At 37.8% G+C, this 23,050-nt stretch overlaps 1 protein-coding gene across 8 annotated transcripts in view; it reads left to right on the top strand.

Annotated features, from left to right (window-relative positions):
- The window catches only part of slc4a4a (solute carrier family 4 member 4a), a 68,575-nt gene extending 49,060 nt beyond the window's left edge, over positions 1-19,515 (top strand). For 5 of the 8 annotated variants that reach the window (XM_053481401.1, XM_053481399.1, XM_053481398.1 and 2 more), the window contains 15 exons: positions 175-288; positions 2,490-2,664; positions 3,120-3,253; positions 4,829-5,100; positions 8,677-8,747; positions 9,337-9,522; positions 9,691-9,804; positions 11,260-11,421; positions 12,191-12,369; positions 12,782-12,854; positions 14,109-14,177; positions 14,300-14,473; positions 15,278-15,442; positions 17,741-17,814; positions 18,215-19,515. In XM_053481401.1, the coding sequence (XP_053337376.1) occupies positions 175-288; positions 2,490-2,664; positions 3,120-3,253; positions 4,829-5,100; positions 8,677-8,747; positions 9,337-9,522; positions 9,691-9,804; positions 11,260-11,421; positions 12,191-12,369; positions 12,782-12,854; positions 14,109-14,177; positions 14,300-14,473; positions 15,278-15,442; positions 17,741-17,814; positions 18,215-18,317 (2,065 nt within the window). In that variant the 3' untranslated portion in view covers positions 18,318-19,515. Of the gene's footprint in view, positions 1-174; positions 289-2,489; positions 2,665-3,119; positions 3,254-4,828; positions 5,101-8,676; positions 8,748-9,336; positions 9,523-9,690; positions 9,805-11,259; positions 11,422-12,190; positions 12,370-12,781; positions 12,855-14,108; positions 14,178-14,299; positions 14,474-15,277; positions 15,443-17,044; positions 17,139-17,740; positions 17,815-18,214 lie in introns of all 8 variants that reach the window. The other 3 variants (XM_053481402.1, XM_053481404.1, XM_053481403.1) reach the window with 1 other exon arrangement.
- The last annotated feature ends 3,535 nt before the right edge of the window (positions 19,516-23,050 follow it).

The following is a 23,050-nucleotide window of genomic DNA, read 5'->3' as shown; positions in this document are numbered from 1 at the left end:
CTTTCAAAGTGTGGAGTTTGTTTAGCACACCAAGGGTATCAATCTGGCTCGGTTAAGGACGCAGACAAATAGATGTGAAAGTGCCCTTAAAGCACTGGCTCTAAGTGAGAACACTGTACTTTATGTACTGACTCTCCTATTTAACAACTCCTGTCACCCCGGGCTGTTTTCCAGGAAGAACATGTACGCCGGAGGAGACAACGCACAGATGAATGGGGACACACCCCATGACGGGGGACACGGAGGTGGAGGACACGCCATCGGTGACGAGCTGAAAAAGACAGGACGGTGCGTCTCCCGATTTTTAAAAACGTTCTGCTCTTTTCTGTTATGTTTCCCTCCGGTCAGCAGTTCTAAAAATAGCAGATGAAAAGGGAACAGCTTTTGTAAAGTGCCAGCATCTTTTGAGGTTAAAAGATGAAGAGCAGGAAGACTCCAGGCTGATTTGCCATACACGGATTCACTTGTATTATACCGATGTAAAAAAAATTACTTTAATTTAACGTTAGAGTCATATAGTTCTATGTTAAACCATTGGAATGCTAATATACATAATGGTATCCAGAAGTTTAAAATACATAATATGCTTGTATGCTGCTTGTATGCAGTTGTTTAAGTTTTTTTATTTACCATTAATTGCATGTTGTTCGTTGCTGTGAGGTTGCCAGATTTTTCTGAAATTTAAAAAACACACTTCCATTAAACACTGGGGATGGACAGTGTGTACTAAAGAAGCACAATGTGATTTCTACCTTCGCTTTTAATAACAGGACGACGTAATTTAAAGGCATCCTTGAAGGTAGCACAGTGGCTTAGTGGTTAGCACATATGAATGATATGTGCATGTATCCATAACATTTAAACCTGCTTAATACTGTGGAGGTCCACCTTATCCTACCCAAACGGCTTTGACTTATCAAATCATAAGCTCATCATGCTCTCTGTAGGTGTGCTGTGGTACCTGCCACAAAGACTTAAACAACAGGAACTGTTAATTCCAAGGAGGATCTGCCATGGATCGGCTTCGTTTGTCTAGCACATCCCATAATTTAGATTTTTTTTTATCAGATTGAGACCTGTGGAACTTGTAGTCCAAGTCAACACCAAACATTTGTTCCTCAAACTATTCCTTGACAGTATTCGCAGTGTGATAGGGAGAGTTATCCTTCTGAAAGAAGTCATTGCTATTAGGAAATACAGTTGATAAAGTGATGTACTGGGTAGGTGGTTTATGGGAAAGTAACATCCACATCCAAACAAGGTTTCCCAGCAGAACATTGCTCAAAGCGCCACATTGCCTCCGGTGGCTTGTCTTCTTTTCATAGTACGTCTTGGTGCTATCACTTTCCCAGGTAAGCAGCATACTGTACTGTACATGCAGCTGGCTGTTCACATGATATGAATGAAATGTGATTCTCCAGATCAGGCTACCTTCTTCTATTGTGCCACTGTCCAGCTCAGATGCTTATATGCTATTGTAGGCGCTTTTGGCAGGGGCCAGTGGTCAGCATGGGTAATCTGACTGGTCCTTGGCTATACAGTCCTATACACAACAAGTTGTGAAGAACTGACACCTTCCTATTATAGCCAGCATTAACCGTTTCTCTATAAAATCAGACCAGACTAGCATTCACTGCCCACTTGCATGGCCTTGGGCGATCATGGCCCTGTCGCCAGTTCACCAGTTGTCATTCCTTGGATGCCGTTTGGTAGTCCTGACCACTGCATACCATGAACATCTACTGCTGTAAAGAATCACTCTCCAAGAATAGATTGTCTAGCCCATGTCAAAGTCACTCAGATCCTTAAGCTTGCCCGTTTTTTTCCTACTACCAATATGGATACCTGAGCGTTCACATGAAAGGTGCCAATGTTGTTTAAATTAGAATATTGGAAGAATTTATGTGAACATTTATTATATAAACTTCCATAATAATTATTTATTAGCATTGGCACTTGATCCAGCATGTTGTGTGTTTCTGCTTGATGTTACTAGAGATCGCTTGGTAAGTATTCAAAATAATATGTGACTACAAGAAACTGTGAAGTGGCACACAATGGCGCCCAGCTTTGCCTAAACAAAACACTGAAAACAGTTTGTTTTTAGTCCATAAGACAAAGGTCTGTGTACTAAGGTTTATGGGTGAGTCCATTAGCAATACGGCAGATGAGTTGCGTTTTGAAAAACAGGAATTTTCATGGAAAATGTTGGTTCAATTCCTTTAAAAAGTAAAAACACACCTCAAATCGGCTCCATCCATGCAGCAAGATTTTTCTGCTTTAATTAATGAGTTAATTAATTTAACAATTAATTAATACAAATATTAATTATAATAATTAATAATTAATAATAATAATAATAATAATAATAATAATAGTAATAATAGTAATAATAATAATATTGTTTGGAGCCTTTATGCTTCAAGTTTTGTTTTAAGAAATCTTGTGACATAAAACGTCCAATTGTTTTTTGTATTTTTCTTATTCAGTTTTTGTGGAGGCCTTGTGCTTGACATTAAAAGGAAAGCGCCATTTTTTGCCAGCGATTTTTACGATGCATTGCACATCCAGTCTCTCTCTGCCATCTTGTTCATCTATTTGGGAACAGTTACCAATGCAATCACGTTCGGAGGTCTGCTGGGAGACGCCACGGAAAACATGCAGGTAAAACACATACCTACTGCTGCCAGTATTTTGTATTACTTTACTGTAATTACTGAGTGTAATAATACAGATAGAAACACTATAATGTAATATGTATGGCTGATTAACAGTAGGAGACCTCCACCAAGGACATTCAGTACTGATAAATGTAGCAATGAAGCTTGACTTCACCACACTCGGGACCACACAAACCACACACACCCCCACACACACCAGATAACACCACACATTACCCACAGCACATGATGACCTCATGCCAGGACAGTAAGATCCCTGCTCGGCTCACTGTTGCCTTGTTTTTCTAACACTGATAAGTACACACACACACACGCACCTACAGTACACTTAACAGCATTCCTTACTGGGTCAGGGTGAGCTGGTGTGCAAGGGAAATTAGCTTAGCCTCTGCTGCATGGCTTTGCATGTGTTAAGTTCACCTCACTGGCTCTGTGCAGGGTGTGCTGGAGAGTTTTCTGGGCACAGCCGTGTCAGGAGCTGTCTTCTGTCTTTTAGCTGGACAGCCACTCACCATCCTCAGCAGTACAGGGCCAGTACTTGTATTTGAGAGACTCCTCTTCACCTTCAGCAGGTTTTTATCTTCTTTTATACTCATAACAGGACAACAATCCCAAAGTGACCTATATACACCAGTCAAAAATGATAAGAATGTGGAAGTTTTTATTATAAGGAAATTATGGCACAGCAACGTTTTAATGGAAAAAAACATATACGAATGATTAAATAATTATTGCTATGAATTAAACTTACAAAATGATGGAATATTTTGTATTTTAAATAAAAAATATTTTGTATATTGAGCCAAACCTATATATACATTTTTTTTAAATAAGTTTGCAACAAACCAAACGCCAGGTTATGCACCTTATTTACATGATTATACATTTAAGCTTATTTCTAGTCAAATATTACTAAAATTGTAAGCAAAAATATTATTCGTTCGTATTATTCGTATAAGAATATATTTCGTTCAGTTGGTGGAAAAATTTACTTATTCCTAAACTAGTAAAAGTAGCTGCTAATAGAACAATATATATATATATATATATATATATATATATATATATATATATATATATATATATATTTTTTTTTTTACAATTTTAGTTGTTTAAAATTTAATTAGAAAAAAATTTGATAATCATATATTTGGTTTGTTGTAATCTTATTTTACGAACATGTAGATACATTTAACTATATTCAGGATAGTTTCCCTTGCTAAGATATCTTTTTTTTAATGAGTATTTTATGAACATTTGCTAAACACGAGGCGGTAGCTCTTGAAACTCAGAGCATTAAAGCCCAAACAAACACATACAGAGTTTAGGATAAATATAATAAAATTATTTTTTTTAGCATAAAATAGGCAATACGATGAACTGAATTTTTTTTTTTTTCATTTTAACCAACTATACAAATAGGTCTCAAAAAATTTAAAAGGGGTCACATGGGCATAAAAATCCCCGGCTACACACGATCACATGTTTTTTGGTTGTTTCTATGCCATAATTTCTTTTTTTTTTTTTTGGTTATAGGGATATACTGTATATAAAAATGATTTCGTTAAATTTTTTCATTGACCTATGCTGTGTTGCCTGCACGGATCTGTGCCACTTTTTTTTTTGTTTGTTTGTTTTAACACTTGTTCCACAGTGTTGGGTGGTTTTTGTTTGGGGAAACATTATTATTATCATATTATTTATGAATAATCTGTTTCCCCAATTTATTAACGTCAGTATTTATCCATAAACCTTTTGTATTGCTGTTTCTCATCAACAACATTTTTTTTGTGAATAAAGAAATGCATATGTACAAGCATATTTAATATTATAAAAGCTTGCATAATTTGCAGCTTAATATAATAAAAAGTTTATTTTATGCACTGACATTCAAGTGTATACTGTATGTGTCTCCTTATCATAGAGTGAGTTTTAAGGGCTTAGTAACTGCAATGTGATTTCAGCTGCTTAAAAACATTTATGATAAGGTGGTTAAAGAAATTTTAGACTATAAGAATTTGCATTAAGAATTGTACCTTAACCCTTGAGCTTGTATTAACATTTTATTATATAATGTGCTACAATATTATATCCCCAATTTGTAATTCTACTTTAAAACACATAAACTGTACACTCTGACGTTGCAGAGAAAACGACTTTGATTACCTGGAGTTCCGGTTGTGGATTGGTCTCTGGTCAGCCTTCTTGCTCATGGTGTTGGTTGCAACAGATGCCAGTTTCCTGGTGCAATACTTCACGCGCTTCACAGAAGAGGGCTTTTCCTCGCTTATCAGCTTTATCTTCATCTACGACGCCTTCAAGAAGATGCTGAAGCTCGCCCACTACTACCCCATCAACTCTGACTTCAAAGTCGACCATGTCACGCAGTACGACTGCTTGTGCATGGCACCCACTATAGGTAGAGAATTGTACTTCACAGTAATGAAAATCTGGGGTTAGATATTAAGGCTGTGTCAAGTCACGTCATGTCATGTCATGTCAGGTCAATATGACGTGATATGTCGGGTCATGTTACATTATCATGTTATGTTATTAATGTTGTCTTCTCGTATCATTAAACAACCATGTTATGTTGTCATCATGCCATCAGGTGAAGATGTGTCATGTCATATTGTGACCACACCCACTCAATTAAAAAATGGCTGTTAATTAGTTAAATTTGAGGAAATACTCAAATCTGCGGGGTAAAGCTATGATTATAGTTGAAAATCATCTATGTGATGACAGAAGGCTATTTTAGAAAGTTAAAGAAGCCATTGAGGCTTATGGGCATTCTGAGTGGAAGTTTTATTAAATATAACAGTTTTGATAAGGGTAAGAATCAGATGAGTCTTCCTACAGGAAAAAACGTTTTGCAAAGGCAGATTAATATCCTCTATGAGACTTTAGAAGTGGATCCAGTTACTTAGTGTTCAGAGAGAACATGAGTAGACCACATACTAATCCATCAGGGACTCCAGAAGCGACATAATGACACCAAACATCACTTATGTTGGCCCGAAGAGGCCTGAGGCCCCAAACTAGGTACACCGTGGTTTTATAAACCTCTCTTTGTGCCGTCATTTCCAGGCGATGCAAATTGTAATGCTTCAGTACCATTGTGTGCTTCCAGCTTTGTTGCAGCAGTTTAAAATAGGCCCACATATGGATGCCAGGTGTCCACAGACCAGTAGCATGGTGGCATAGTGGTTAGCCTTGTGGCCTCAGAGTCAAGGGTTTGAGTCCCACCTTGGGTCTGTGTGCGTGGGTGGATTTCCCTTTTGGTATTTCAGTTTCCTCCAACAGTCCAAAGACATGCAGATTAGGCTGATTGGCGTTTCCAAATTTCCTGTTGTGTGTGAGGGATTGTGCCCTGCCATAAATTAGCACTCTGTCCAGGCTAGTCCTCTGGATTGGGCTCCAGGCCTTCCTTAACCCCGTACAGGATAAGTGGGATAGAGAATGAATGAGTGCGTGCCCATATGTTGTAGACTGATCAACTGATACAACTTAAAAACTATTAACATTAAAACCACCTAGGTTTCATGACCTGAACATGACTTCATTATACCTCTGCTCTGGTGTCTGGCACTTGGTGGTTTGTGTTGCGATGTGGGGTCTCAGGGGATTGGGCTTGTTTGTCCGATGTATCTCTTGGGTGCTCGATCGGATTGGGATCTGGGGACTTTAGATGCTGGATCAACTAAACTATTTGCCTGCTCAGCCACATGCATAGTAGGCTATGATGTGCTTGGTCTTCTGATACCTTTCCGTCAAAGTAAGCGTTGACTTTTTTGGCAGTTTAACCTGCATTGGCTTTTCTGTGGGATCTGGCCAGGCAGGCCATCCTTTGGTCTTCACAGGCAGGGATGAGTTCAGTGTAAATCACTTCCTTAAAAGAAATACTGCTTCCTTCAACATCTGGGCCTCGTAATCAGACTGATGAGCAAGTTGAGAATATGTTATTATCTTTAAGCATGTGGATTAAGCATTAAGATGTGTACAGTATGACATGAAGATACTTTACAGAGGTGTACAGACCCAATCTACACCCTATTTATGTATGTTTGCTGGAGGAACATAAAATAATAAATAATCCATACATAAATTGTTAAAAGTAAAAACCTTAATTGGTTGGTTAACAAGCTCCAGTGCGTGAAAAGTAATTGTTTTCCCCTTATTTAAAATGGCTGTGCTACTTTAATTCTATACTAGCTACACTACAAGTAATAATAGGGGCTGAGCGAGAGAGAGAGAGCCAACATGTCTGTTCTGCTTTCTGTCTGCACTTATGCACTGATGCATATTACAATATTTGCTCTATGAAGCATGTCTGATTTAGCATAAACTGGTCTTGGTCATATAAGTGCCCTATTTCTGCATAGTCGAGAGCCAAACTACAGGATATACAGTATGCGCCATATATCTTTGTTGTACCACCTTTTTATACCTTTTTACATTTTTTAACAACATTTAAGACAACAAGTTTTGATTAAGATTCATGATATTTGCAGATTATTAAAAAAGAACTGTAAATTTCAACACTTTGAGCGCTTCTGTTAGCCATGTGGCACATGAATGATTAATTCCAGCATTAATGTTTAATCAGCTTTTTATGGACCTTTTTTGCAAACACAAACAAAGTATTATCTTTCAAAGCCAATTGTTATTTACTACATGCTTATCTTTTTGCCATCTGATTTTTCTGAGGAAACCTGTTAAATCTGAAAATATATTTTCAAACAGGGGCGGTATGTACAGCCAGCATTTTAAGGTAGCATAGACATCTTTCATCCATCTATTGTATCGCTGCTAAATAAAACCTTGAATTTATTCACTGTGCCGGAGCACAGCAGCATCACGTACTGTACCTATTCACTGTACTGTCACCACTCATCGCTGCTTCATTTGCAACAGCTGATACATGTGTTTGTTGTGACAGGTGGGCCTAAAAGAACAGAGGTGACAGGGTTAATCTGTCCCCGCGTGGGTGGGTCGCCAGGGGGTTAGCGTGCTCATCCGCCACCTACTACCTTCCTCCAAGGGGTTCTGTCTGTCTTCCCCCTAAGCGCACTGCAAATGCACTGGGAGAAACAACAACACAATGGAAATTAGCTGAGGCTGCTAATAAAAGATTAATGTTGGAGGGGGTGGCAAGCATTTCCCAGGTTGCATCATGCAGCGGCTCAGATGTGTCCTACTGCTTATGATCAGCTGACGGAAGTGACATGTTACAATTATACCAAAACCAAAAGGCTGAACAGAATAGGTTAAAGCTTAAACCAAGCTGATCAGCTTTAATGTAATCAGTGATATTATTATTCAGGTTAAAGCCTATGTACATGTATGCCTGCAACAAAGATAAATTATTGATTTTTTTTTAAAACTGTAATTTCACAGTTTGCGTGACAACATTACATGGTACTGCTTTCCACTGGATTGGTGTCTAATACCTAGTCCATGGCATGATTGTTAATCTGCTGCCATGTCATCCTATTACAATCAGAGAGGATATAGAAAAGTTCCTTGTTCGATAATCGGAGAGTGAGTCACAGATGAGAGTCACTCCAGTTCACTTCTACCACTTCAGCGCTGTTATTTCAGCTGTAAAAATCCCAGTATAAATATTTAGTTTAGCTTCACTAATTAATATCTCTTGGTGCAGGTGATTTTTCACATTGAGCAAGTAGCTTATTTTAAAGTAGTTTATTAAATCTGGCACATAACTTCACTTCTTCTCAACATTTGGATTTTATTTCAGGTGCAGGATTCATTTCAGGGAAATACCCCAGTACTGCAAAAGTTTCATAAAACTAGTTGTGTGACAAAACATGGGGGAACAGACATTCAAAATACAATATAAAATAATATATTGTGCAGCCTGATAACTCTCATCCGTGCTAGTTTGGTATTAAATATTCTTATGTATAAGTCAGTATTTGATCTGTTATTTAGTTTTCATTATTATTATATTTATTATTTTTATTTCTTTCAGTAAACACCTCAGAAGTAATTACAGATTCAGCTGAAAGCACCTCTATGTGGTTCGCCAACTACACAGATTTAGTAAGTTACCAACTTTCAAAACATCAACTTCCTTCCTATGTATGAAATTTTCCCACGGAACTAACAGATCGCCCGCTTCCTAGTTCGAACAATCTGTACTTCTTTTCAGGAGGACATTTTCATGACCACAACCTTTTTATCTGACTGAAATCACACACCACTGTTGCAATTTTTGCCCCAGATTTAATTGAAATTTGATTCAGTATCCTTCCACCCAGCCATTATCTCTCAATAACAATGCTGAAAATGGTCACAACGGGTTCTTTGAGCTCATGCCGTCAGTCAAAGCTCACTGAAACCTAATGACCAAACCAGTCTGTTCCATGATTTTTTAAATCTCATTACCCAACTCATTCTTTCATTTGGGACGAATGTCTTCCTATGAGTATGGCGTCAGAATGCGTTTAGTATCAAGTTAAATTAAATCACAATACTTGTAGATGTTTTAAACCTAGATCAAAAGACACATTCATTTAAAGTTAATCCATCATTTAAGTGACATAACAGTTAACAGCTATTGTGGATTCTTGAATTCTAAGCAACCTGAATCTAACCACAGCATTTCATGTCTTTTTTTTCTTCCTGAAAGCCCATAAATGCCACCTGGTCCTCTCTGACAAAGAAGGAATGCCTGAAGTATGGTGGAGAGTTGGTGGGGAAGTCCTGCGAGTTTGTGCCCGACATCACCCTCATGTCCTTCATCTTGTTTCTCGGGACCTACACCTGCTCCATGTGTCTGAAAAAGTTCAAGTTCAGTCCCTTTTTCCCCACCACGGTAAGCAACAGGCTTTGTAGGAATGCAACTGTACAATTTAGCTAATATACGTATGTCTTCCCAGTGGTATGTTAACGGATTGTAGTAGCAATTTCATGATAAAATTTTAGGAACATGCTGAAGATCAACTAGATAACTATAATTGTCTAGATTCTATTTGTTTTCTAGGTGAGGAAACTAATCAGTGATTTCGCCATCATCCTGGCCATCCTGATTTTCTGCTGTGTTGATGCTTTGGTAGGAGTTGATACACCAAAGCTAATTGTGCCAACAGAATTTAAGGTTTGTCTTTTTCTCAGCTATGCACCAAAATTCCATGCTGTTTTAAAGGAAAGTTCAGATTTTTTAAAAATTCTGTCTCAAATCAAAATTGAGTTGTACATAGGGTTAGGTTAGGGCAGTGGTTCTCAAACATTTTCTGTCATTCCCCACTTAAAGGGGTGGGCGAATTTTCAAGCCCCACTTGTCAACAAAATGATAACGAAAACAGCCAAGTGTACTATTTATTAAAATATTAATTTCTAAACCAATAAGATCAAATAACACCAAGTTTAAAACAGATAAAATACACGTGCAATTGTTATAACAGGCTTACTTCGTCACTTATTTAGAGCTTTCTTTTAAAGAAGTCGAGTGGCTCATTAACGTGACTGGGGTGTGTTGTCTCTAAGTGTCTTCCTACTGGGTCGCATGCTGTCTGCTGCCAGCGGTTTAAGACACGTAACACACACGGGTCTCTCCTCTGGTGCAACGAATGATTTAGGGATCATCGCAAAATGCCGCACACCAACAAAAAGCGTAGAACGATATTGATCTTCCCTTCTGTTCAGCGCCTGAAGGATCAAAAAGCAACTTTTTTGTCACACTGGAAACTAGAAATGCCAGACTAGTACTGCCTGATAAAATAGTCATTTTTAACAAAAATACATAAACATCAACATACACATTAGAATAAATGAAATGACATATATAATACCGAATGTTTCCTTATATATTGTTCCTCTGCAATTAACATGCCGACGTTAAACCGTTATTGTTGCACTATGGTTCCACTTTTTCTCTGATGTTATTTTAATTTACTTGTATTAATGATCCATTTCTTTGCGCGTAATTGTTTAGTTTTGAGTGTCTGATCTTTATTGTCAATAAAGAAAAGCATGAATTAGAATAGGTACTCTCCTATTATTTTCCACTAATTCCCTCCTGTTCATTGCGCCCCACCTGTCATGTCTGTATTCACCACTAGTGGGCGCGCCACACACTTTGAGAACCACGGGGTTAGGGTAAAAAAACGCAGCTCCGGGAAGGACCCAGAAACCGTCAAGTGCACTGGCTAGCCACTCATCTCCAGCATTCTTCTTAGGGTTAGGGTTACAGCAGGTACATTACAATAGGTCTCTGTTGTTCGGTTGAGACTCATATAAAAAAAAGATTCAACTGAGACTCATGTAAAGATTCTGCAGTCTACTTGTGCTAAATCTTTGACATCTTTCAAAGTTATGGTGTATTTAGTAGAAAGATAACTCCCAAAAAACTTGCATAAAGCATTGGGAATTTGGATGTGCATGAGTTTTAACAAAAAAAAAAATGTAGCCTTCGCTGTTGGTTCCGACAGTGCTGAGATAAACAGAAAACAAGATTTTGCAATCACCATAATGGAATGACAAAAGGTTTCTTGACTTTATTGTTAGACATGATTTCCGCTCTGATCTCCCCAACATCTTTCTCATTCCTCAGCCAACAAGCCCACACCGTGGCTGGTTTGTGGCACCGTTTGGAGGCAACCCCTGGTGGGTTTACCTGGCATCAGCCCTTCCTGCCCTGCTGGTCACCATCCTGCTTTTCATGGACCAGCAGATCACAGCCGTCATCGTCAACCGGAAGGAGCATAAACTGAAGGTAGAGCACGCTGAGAGATGGATTAGCACACTCGCTCTGAACATCCTGGGAATCCAGGAAAGACCTCAATCATAGCTACAGTAGGATTGCACTTTGTGCCAGTTCGGCTATATTTATAGCCTGTGGAGCTTTTATTTGGTCTCAGGTCTATTTTTAGAAAGTGATTTTGAAAAAGAAAAAAAAAAAAAGCTTCTTTTGAGCAAGGCAGGTGAGTGAGTCAGAACTGATTGAATGCATGAAAAATTGCGGCATTTATTTGTGGCCCCAGATTTTCCATTGTGTGTTACTCTGATTTAGACATGACTGCTAAATTTAACATGGTTTTTTTTCTCGGTTTCCCACTATTCTTTATTTTTAGTCTTTTTCTGTGTGAATAGATTTTGTGGATCCCAACAGGGGAGCGACTGTGAAGTGGCTAAAAACAATCCATCCATTTACCTTTGGGCGAAGTAACATGATACTTGCCTTGTGACTGTGTTCTCTGTGCAGTGGCAAAGCTGAGGAAGTGGTTTTATTGCTGTTTTTAAAAAAGAGTAGCAGATGTGCACTGTATCAGGTTACACAAGTGCAGTTTCAAGTGTGTTTTATTGTCACGAAACCCATTATTGCACCAGTAACTCTTCACGAATGAAACCATAAGCTGTTGACTGAAGGTCTTTAAAGTCTCTTAAACAGTATGCTGACCTGTATATGATTCAGCACGGCGTTCAGAAGAAGTAGCTCTTACAACACGGCTCTTTGAAACCTCTTTATTATTATTTTTTTTTAGAAAGGTGCAGGCTATCATTTGGACCTGTTCTGGGTGGCTGTATTAATGGCGCTGTGCTCCTTCATGGGTCTGCCTTGGTACGTGGCTGCTACCGTCATCTCCATCGCCCACATAGACAGCTTGAAAATGGAGACGGAGACCTCAGCCCCGGGGGAGCAACCCAAATTTTTGGGGGTCAGGTAAGTTTTAATGACTTAATCTTCTCATGGGAGTCAGTAGCTCTGTTGCAGATTGCGTAGATTGATGCTCATGCTGTGGTTAAAAGTTCCATTTCAATTTACTACAGGATGCACTGCACAATCAGTGTCTGCTCTCCGTGGACGGACGAAGCTGTGCTTGTTTACGATCAGTTCATTGTTGAAGTATATTTAGAGATATCATCAGGGTTTGCTGATTTTGTGCATTCTGGGGTTAAGCACAGTGGGGATGCTTGTTTTAAGAGAGCGGCTTATTTAGTTAACTTCAGGAAAGGCTGTGTTGATGCAGCTGTAAGCTGAACAAACAAATACTGTAGGTTTATAGAAAATACAGCCTAAGAAGCTACAGTATCAAAATTTGTCCACCAAGTTGAGTTGTATGATTCTTTTGCAGGGAGCAGCGGGTAACCGGGGTTTTCGTGTTCCTTCTCACTGGACTCTCTGTCTTCATGTCTCCCATTCTTAAGGTAATCTAGCTTTTCTTATGGGAACGTTAAACACGTACAGTTATGTATCACAAATAGCAATGCACATTGTACATGTTGATCAGTTAGAAAGTTGATAGGGTTGAATCATTGCTTTTTAATTACCTCAATTTTAAGAAGTAATATTTAAGCATTTGCAGTACATATTGTAGTTACCTGAACTGGAGGCTCGGGATAGTTGCATGGGGGAGATGGTAATACAAGCCAGGTTGTGTGAATTCCAGTTGCCTACAGCTCCTACACACAGAGTCAGCCAGAGAACCACATACTGTACGTATAAGGCCACATTTACATTACAAGCTTCCTTGAACAGTTTGAATTTCGGACCCAGACCATCTGTCTTTCCATTTTCCCACTTCATGCGCACATTGATTTCCTGTGCCGTTGTTTTACACCACCACTCCACTTCAGTTCCTTTCAGTTTTGCTTTAAACCGATTCCCCTGATAATGTTAATTAAATCTCCAATGTCTCCATTTCTCCACCTCTGTTGGTGTTGGCCATGCTACTGGCAGTGGATAATGGCAATAACAGTTATATACACTGAATAGAAATAACATTAAAACCATTAACGTTAAATCCACCTAGGTTTAGGTTTCCCCTTATGCCGGCCAAACAGCTCTGACTCCTCAGGCATGACTCTAAGACCGCTGAAAGTAGGTTGTGGTATCTGGCACCAGGATGTTGGCTGATTCTTTAAGTACTAGAAGTTGCAAGGTGGGGTCCATCATGGATCAGACTTGTTTGTTCAGCACATTCCATGGATGCTCAATCAGATTGAGATCTGGGAATTTGGAGGCCAGATCAACAAGCTTGAACTCTTTCTCTGCTAAGTCTCATAAATGGCAGGCTGTGATGCACTGGGTGTTCTGATACCTTTCTATCACCTTTATCTTTTTTATCAATTTGTGCTACGTTGGCTTTTCTGTGCTCCCCAAAGGCATAAATGAGCCTTGGGTGTCCTGTCACCAGGGTAAGGGGACATAAATAATAAACAGTGTAATTCAATTGACCTGGCAGTAGTATTAATGTTCTCAATGATTTGTGTTTATATATATATATATATATATATATATATATATATATATATATATTTATAAAGCATCGATTTCTAATGCTTGGTGCAGATTCTAGTGCTAGGATCTGAACTAACAACCTTTCAACTCAGCAGCCCAAGGCTGAGCCCACTGGACCGTCACGTCCTCCTATTTATTACATATTGTGTCCCTCTCTGCAGTTTATCCCCATGCCTGTCCTCTATGGAGTCTTCCTCTATATGGGTGTTGCCTCACTTAATGGCGTACAGGTGAGTCAGTCATGGGTTTCCTAATCTTCCTGAGAATTCCCACCATTCGTGTCTTAACCGTCCTAAACTCTGTTATAACAGAGCTTCCCGTAATGCTTTATTTGTATTTGTTGCTCATCCAGTTCATGGACCGCCTGAAGCTGCTTCTGATGCCTGCCAAGCACCAGCCAGACCTAATCTACCTGCGGCATGTTCCACTGCGCAAAGTTCACCTCTTCACCTTTGTCCAGCTGCTGTGCCTGGCTCTGCTTTGGATCCTCAAGTCCACCGTGGCTGCCATCATCTTCCCTGTCATGGTGAGGTTCATTGTTTTCTCCCTATGGTTGAGATACAACTAGACTTTAGAGCTGATTTTCGTTGCAAATACTGTGTGCCAACTACTACTGTTTCCAACAACAGTGCAGCCTGAGGCTCATTCGCTTTAGGAATGTGACTTCTTTTCATGAAGTGCAACAGATAGATTTGCACGAGCTGATCTACAGTATATACAGACCTGTGATATTCAGTTATGCCCTGACTGTGCCCTTCCATTTCCATGATGAAAGAAAACATTGTACTGGTAAATCAGTGCAACTTGTGATGTTTTACCAATTACTTCTAGGGTTAGAGCAACTAAACACAACTACTTCAGTCACACTGATTCTGAACAAGACCTTGACCTTAAACTGTATAAGAATTTGCCCAGCAGTCTTGGATCAGTGTAGTGGAAGCCATCATTATGTAAATCTTCATCCTTATAAATATATTTTTGACATATGTATATTATGGCTTGGGAAAAACTTCTTGACAATGCATGAGGATGCTTTGAAAGAAGAAGACGGGAATGTTTTGTTGAATCTTTGGGGTAGATTCACCCTGGTATTAGATTAGATCCACATCCACACATACTGTAGTGTTGTATTCATGGTGCCTTGGTGGTAAGCAGTAATTTTCAGGTCGTAACACATGCAAAAGTAATCAGGATTTGACTGACAATATAAAGTAGAAACAAAATGCATTTTTAGTATTTAAAAACTTGAAATGTGATATTTTAAAGGTTTAATTCTATAGTTGGACTGAAAGCAATGATTTTTGTCTCTTTGTACATTGTGATTGGCCAGATCCTAGCTTTGGTGGCTGTGAGGAAGGCTATGGACTACATGTTCTCTCAGCATGAACTCAGCTTCCTGGATGATGTTATACCAGAGAAGGACAAAAAGAAAAAGGAAGATGAGAAGAAAAAGAAGAAGAAGACAAGAGACAGCATAGACAGCGACATAGATGAGGTAATAATATTATTATTATTATTATTATTATTGGCGTTATCATTCTGCATTGGTATGCACCGTACACAAAAGCTTTAACATGTGTAGGTTGTGTTGTTGTTCACTATTGAAATAGATTTCAGGTGCTTTGCCAGTGTATATATAGCTTATGAAATAAGCTATATATAAGTATAATTATAAAAGTATAATATAATTATATAATTACATTATATATATAAATATATATAATTGTATAATATTATAGAAGTATAATATAAGCACACACAACTAATGCAAAAGTAAAAGTAATGCAAAAGTGGGCCCAAGTCCTATATTAATGCATCGCAGCACTTTAGGATCGTTATTGATTGTTGATGGTCTCCCACTGTGCCTCAGAACGTTTACTGAGTTGACACCATTGACAAAAGCAATGTGCTCAGATGGATAAAGAACTGTACAGTAGGAAAAACCTGCACTGAAGGCAAACCATGCCTACTTTATATACATAAATGAGTTTTAACTAGCACGACATTAACTCTGACTGGACTATCCAGGCTCTTGGATGAATAGCAATAACTGGAAACACATTTCTTTATACTTTGAAGAGTACCGTATATGCACTTTTATTCATATACTGTATTATTCAAACTGCTGTAAATATGACCCATAAACAGCCCAACGTATTTTACTCAGTGTTATACCTACAAATTATATACTGAATATACTGAATAGTGTTTTACTATGAATAACTAAATAATAATCTGTAAGTTTAAAAGGTGGCAATGATTCAAGTCAGCTTTGTTTGTCTATAACAGCTCCTCTGACAGCAATGCCAAATGCAAGCTACTGTAAATGGCGGCACGGTGGCGTAGTGGTGAGCACTGTCGCCTAGCACCTCCAGGGTCTGGATTGGATTCCTGCCTCGGGGTCTGTGTGCATGAAGTTTGCCTGTTCTGGCTGTGCTTGGTGGGGTTCCTCCGGTTTTCTCCCATGCAGATTAGGTTAATTGGTGTGTGAATGTTGATCAGAGTTATTGCCATGGTTGTAAAATGGGAATTAAAACAATAATAATCACCATTGGCCTGTACGGTCCCTAGATGGATGGATGGATGACTTTTTCTAATATGTTGTACTTCTATAGTAACAACATATTGAGGGATTTAAATGGCATATGGTCCAGACACAAAGATCATACTAATAAATAGGTTAAAGGCACGTTATTATTTAGCAAATAAAATGTCTAATAATTGATATGGTAAAGGTTTATTTACGAGTTGTTTTTTAAGTGGAATCTGTTAGTGGTGAAGATAAGGAATGTTCGTAAGATGGAAGCCCTTTTACTTTGCAGTTTCTTCTATGGTTGTGTTCTTGTAATGATAATAATATTCCACAACATTGAATGTAATGTAATAGGATGTAAGAGTATGTGTGAATCTCTAATAAATGCGAATGTGCTACAAAAGGAATCAGACGCATTAGAAAGTGTGATACCACGTCACAACCGTTACTCCCCCATAACACCATGAACTGTTGAGTTTTATTCCCTCCTTCACATGTTTTTCAAGGCATCCCTGGTATATTTCCCACCATAAACACTCAGTGAACCCTTTTCCCTTCTTGCAGTCTGATTACCCTTTCAACGAGACTGTGCCCACCATTAAAATCCCCATGGATATGATGGAGCAGGAGCCTTTTTTAGGGGATAAGGCCTCTGACAGTGAGTAGGAGCAGAGCTTCTCAGCCAGTCCACAGCCTCTTTAACGTTCATACCCTCTTGTGCCTTCTTATTCTTTCGCTGCATGCTGTTACTAACACCTTATCTCTTATCAGCAATAACAATCATAATAACCTTTTCCTAATCACAAGCTGAATCTCAGATCACTTTGTTTTGATGCGTGTAATCCTGACGCTCTGTTCTAGTCGCATGCCTTTTCTTTTTCTTTTGAAAATTTGAATGTTCCAGATGTTTCAGGTGTGTAGCAATACGAGTGCATCAGATTTCGCTGTACGTTTTAAAAAGAGATTGACGGTAGTGAACTGTTGCCGAGAGAAGATCGATGCAAAATTTTGCACTCATGTTTGCATATGAATGTAAATGGCTCCAGGTTAATATGCATGTGTGTGAACTACTGGAAAGATTTTATAGATTTGATATTTCTCGCTTGCTGTGCAACTAATTAACGATGCACTTTGCATGCCTTAGATCAGTGTGCCTTTATTTCCGTTGTCTAATCTGCAGCAGTAATAATGTTTATCTCTATGTCCTGTTCACGCTGTGAGGGAATTACGGTAACCCTGCCCTCTGTTTGCCTCCGGCAGGAGAAAAGCAGTTTCTTGACCGATACACGCCATGTTAAGAAAAGGCGCTACTGTGAGGACAGTCCAATATCAAGGTGAGTCAAAAGGTGTTCGTGGTCAGAGAGCAGTGGGATGTCCATGTGTAGGGGAAGATCCATTTGAATATGGTACATTTAAATTTGTGGGTGTTGGTCTGGGTCTATCACATGGGTCTAGCGGTAGTCTGTCATGCTTAAACAGTGGCTTTCCGGTCCGCCTGGGCCAGACTGAATGAGGGGCATTAATGGCGGATCAAAGGATCTTGTTTAGGTGTAATGGATACGCCAAGAATAATCATCACAGACATCAATGTCCAAGGACACACTTTATCGCAGTAGACTTTTGTACTTAAAAAAAAAGGTCATGAGAAGTTATAAAATATGTTAATTATTCACCAGAATGTCCTAATAAAATTGTAATAATTTTTATTTTTATTTTTTTTCCTCTTTGTTTTAGTCCAGAGAGAATACCACTAAATGTGCCTCAAATTAGAATAGACTATGGTTCAGACAATGAAGACAGCGACTACTTCTGGAGGAGTCAAGGGTCCGAGGCGTAATTCTAGCTCCTCCCCCCGTCAGCCTATTTAGCCAATAACAAACCTAAAACATTATGAATCTTCTCGGGTGGAAAGCTGTCCGATCAAGGGATTTTTTTTTTTTTTTTGTAACGGGCCGTTTCTATCACGCCTACATTGCCTGGATGCGTTTCCCTACCAGAGTACAACTTCTGGACGCTTCATCTTCATGGATGCCATTTTAAACCTTCATTCTGTTTCACTTAGAAATATACAGTTATACAGCTCACTCATAAGAACACTGGCTGACATCGTAATTCCTACTACTATGCAATTCATTCATTCATTCATTCATTCATTCATTCTTGTGTCGGTCAACTGAAAATGCTGTACATGGTTTGTGACCACACAAGGAGAAAAAAAAACACTCCTTCATCATTCTTGGCTTTTTTTTTTTATTTGATTTTATTCTTTGTTTTCTTTTGTATAAGGAATTACCATTTTCCTGTAGCAGGAAAAATAATATTTTGATTTTTTTATTTTGTAGCTCTACCTCTATAGATGGAAGGAATTGATGTAAGAAAAAAATTATTGAAGTGTTGATTTCTTTTCTCAGCATGAGTTTTAATGTTATCATGCTTATTGTACTTTCCGAACACAATATTAAAATCGAAGGCTCACACTGTATTATTACAACAGAGAACATTAATGCCTACGTGATTTTTTTAACCTTTAATCGTGTTTATTTCTGATTCGCTGTATGATATTCCACTTTATACAGTGTTATGAAATATTTTTATCCCTTTAATAGTAATGAAATAATTTCAAGTACAGATTTATTCAAAGAAATGAAATCGATGCTAATCAATTAATAACCAAATATCAGTCTCATTTTTTCTTTCTTATTTGTACCTTCCACTAAGGTTGTATTATTCTGCAATCTGTCCTGGTAACGACCGCCATTAATGTCTTCCCGCTTTTCAACCTGATGACTTTCGAAAAGTTACTTAAAGAAACAAAGAATAAATAAATACATGGCAAAGTGAACGCCAACACTTTCTGTGAAGGTCATATTTATAATTAATATAAAAACACATTCATATCATATTATAATGCATTCACCTGGGATAACACATAAAGACAAAAGACCGATCACTGATCAATTACTTGAAAAAACAACAACAAATAAATTAAGGAATAAACACGACTTACATTAAATTGTTCACTTAAGCATTTTTTTTTTAAAACAACAATCGCAACTATAGTAAAGTACAAAGTATACATATGATTTTTAAAAAATTATTACTTTTTTTAATTAAAAAATATATAATTTCAATCCCCTTTTTTTTTCAATAAACAATGATCAAGCATTAACATTACAATGCAAAACATTATCCCCAATATTGTGCCGGCCCCCTTGTGCCCCCTGGGTGGCCCCTCAGCGCCCCTTTGACTCTGCAAAACCTCTGGAGGTGTGCTGTAGTGTCTGGCACCTAGATGTTAGCAGGGGATCCCTGTGATGCTGTTGATTGCAGGATGGGGGAATTTGGATTCCAAGTGCACATTCTGATGTCGGTGCCTTAGTATTCGGGCCAGCCTTGGCGTTTTCTGTTGATTCGTGCTGCGGGCATAAATTAGGCATAAATGAGCCAATTCACTGGTATATAATTGATAATCAATGTTAATGTGTTAATGTTTCTGGTATTAATGTGTTATGGCTGATTGGTGTAATGTTTAATAAATTCTGATTGTAATGCATTCTGTCAGCAATAAATTGATGCATTATAACAGTTGCTATAGTAAATGTCAAATATAATTATAACAATGTGTGTATTGATCAAGAATGCAGTGTAGCGCAGTGGTAAAGGGGTTGGTAGACATCTTGTGGTTATAAGGAAACACATGATAGTCTCCGATTGGTAGTAGTAGCCTTGGAGGGGGAATGCACCAATAACGGGTGGGAATTGGATACGACGGAAAATCCGGGAACAATCCAAAAAAAAAAAAAGAATGCATTGTAATGTTATGAATATAAGTCGTTATACATATGGTCTTTACAGATTGGGTTTCTGTCGCCTTTTGCGGAGCCTGTATTTACAAAGCTTTATGGGATTTTCTAAGCTTATTTGAAAGTCTAACATATCCATTCCGTTAAATAAGTAAAATAAACGTCCGTTGCAACCAAAACATTCCCAGAGCCTTCAGTAGTCCTGCTGTTCTCAGAGCGACACTAGCCAGTCGTTGACCTCTGTGAGCTCACGTATGTGAAAGAAGGTCAATAGCACTTTCGTTCAAGTGTCATAACCTGAGCAGGAGGTTGAAAAAGATGTGGTTATCTGGTTTCACGTGTCTCATTCGCCATTACACTCCCTGGATGGAAGCAAGCATATGATAGACGAGAGCTTTCTGGTGGACTTCGTATGGTGTTATGACTTATTAGCGTATCATTTAGTGCTTTAAGTGAATCGAAATAACAAATATATTGTCTATTGTAGGACCATTTTTTTTTCTTGTCCGATCTAAAGATCTGACAAAGTTTATGAAGTTTATAAAGATTTTTGTAAATTTCATTCTTCATGGGCGTCATGGATGTTCACAGTATCCACACAAATATGATCCTATTTACACTGAGTTATATCTTCCTCCAGACGTCTACTCATGTTGAAATTGGATAACATATTAAAATTTATTTTAAAAACTCTCCAAAATAGTTGATCAAATAATACAGGGTGCATAGAAATCAAGCCACTTGTTTTTTTTTTCTAGTAACTGACTAAATTTTATATTGCGTTCTGCTTACTTTCTATTTACACAAATTGATAAGTTGTCTTGTAGATGTGAAATATCAATAATGTGATTGCCACTTATGATGATTATGTCTGTGGTCAGTGAAAAATGTCAGTGTGTGTGTGTGTGTGTGTGTGTGTTCGATCCTACGGCCTTGTTTGTGCATGTCCTCTACATTCCATGTAGTTTTTTTTAATAATCTTTTTCACAAAAAAACAAAAAAATCTATAATTTTGTGTAAATTCTGTCGTACTGAATCACCATGTTTTAACAATGTACTGTACATCAATGCATTTTTAACTTATATTTTTGGGGGATTGTGTAACAGAAGAAAGTTGGGTAAATTACAGATCTTTTAAAACGAATCTTATTTGTTTTTCAACTACAATAACATTTTAATTTTTGATAACGTTTTAGAGCACACCGCAGAAGTGATTATTTTAGAATTTATATTTTTTAAAAGAAATGAATATTAAAAATAAACTGAATTTAATAAAATCACGCTGTCATGTTCTATGTTCACATTATCACTTTATAGAGCTTTTTTGTTCCTGGAGAATCAGCAGGTAGTGTATTAATACCCATCTAATATGTTTTCTTAAAAAAGACAAAGAAGAAAAAAGATAAATTAAGTTAAATGCTTTTACACAATAATCACTAAATATAAAAGAAATGTTATTTGCTAGGCATCTTGTTAACAATGTCTTTAATACCTAAATTGATACTGTAATAGAAATGCATTTATAGCATGTTATATACACCGATCAGCTACCTGTATAACATTATGACCCCCCGACGATTTTTTTTTCGTCAAAGCATTAACCTTTTCAAGTATTTGAGCTACATTTACCGCTTCTATTGAATCAGACTACACGACCAGCCTTCACTCGCCCATGTGCATTAGTGGCCGCCCATGACCCTGTCATTAGTTCACCGGTTTCCCTTTCTTGGAGTACTTGGTATGTCCTGACCAGTGCAGACCACAAGAGCTGCAGTTTTGCAGTTGCTCCAACCCAGGCGTCTAGCCATCACAATTTGTCTCCTTGCCCATTTTTTTTGCTTTCAACTTCAGGGCCAGCATGTTCCCCTGCTGTTTTATACTGTATATCCCAGCCACTTCCAGCTGCCAATGTAATGAGATATTGTATCTGTAGCTATTGTGAGAATGACCAAATTGTAATGGCTAGACGACTGGGGCAGAGCAACTCCAAAACTTCAGGTCTTGTAAGATGTTCCCAGACTGCAGTGGTCAGGACGTGACAAAAGTGATCCAAAGAGGGGAAACCGGTGAAACAGCGACAGGGTCAGAGTGGTCAAGGTTCACTGTTGCACATGGGGAGTGAAGGTTGGCCTGCGTTGACTAACTAAAGCTAGCAATGATTTAAATGAGTAAAGCATAGTATGGTTTATAGCTTTTAGTCTAATTTGTTAAACAGAAGAAGTGGAATTTCAGGATTAGATTATGTACAGAGTGGTTGTGGACTTCTTGAAGCACTTTACAGTTGCAGGAAAAATAAGCTCCATTCCAGTGTTTTAATTTTTAGAAAGTAATGGAAGACAGTAATGTAATAAAAGCACAATCTACAATATTTTTTAAAATTATTATTATTATTATTATTATTATTATTATTATTATTATTAATAATAATAATAATAATAATAATAATAATCTTTTTAGCTTCTCTTTAAGCTAAAGCCACAGAGAGTAGCTCTTAACTGGGTTAAGTATAATCATGTAGGTTTTACATATCTTCACCTATGCTTTAATAACTATGTGCATATGAGACTTACATAATTTGTCTTTTCAAAACCATTGGCTTTCAAAATGATTCAATGGCGCCATCTAGTGTTAAAAGATAAATCTTGCACAAATTCATATTTACATTATTTTCTTATTAACCAATTTGATACAATCCAGAATAGATGATGATGATGATGATGATGATGATGATGAAACAAATAAACATCATGCTATGAATTGATTTTAT

Source organism: Clarias gariepinus, chromosome 21 (genome assembly GCF_024256425.1).
Source record: "Clarias gariepinus isolate MV-2021 ecotype Netherlands chromosome 21, CGAR_prim_01v2, whole genome shotgun sequence".
Taxonomy (NCBI): Eukaryota; Metazoa; Chordata; class Actinopteri; order Siluriformes; family Clariidae; genus Clarias; species Clarias gariepinus.
This window is presented reverse-complemented; position numbering and strand designations above follow the sequence as displayed.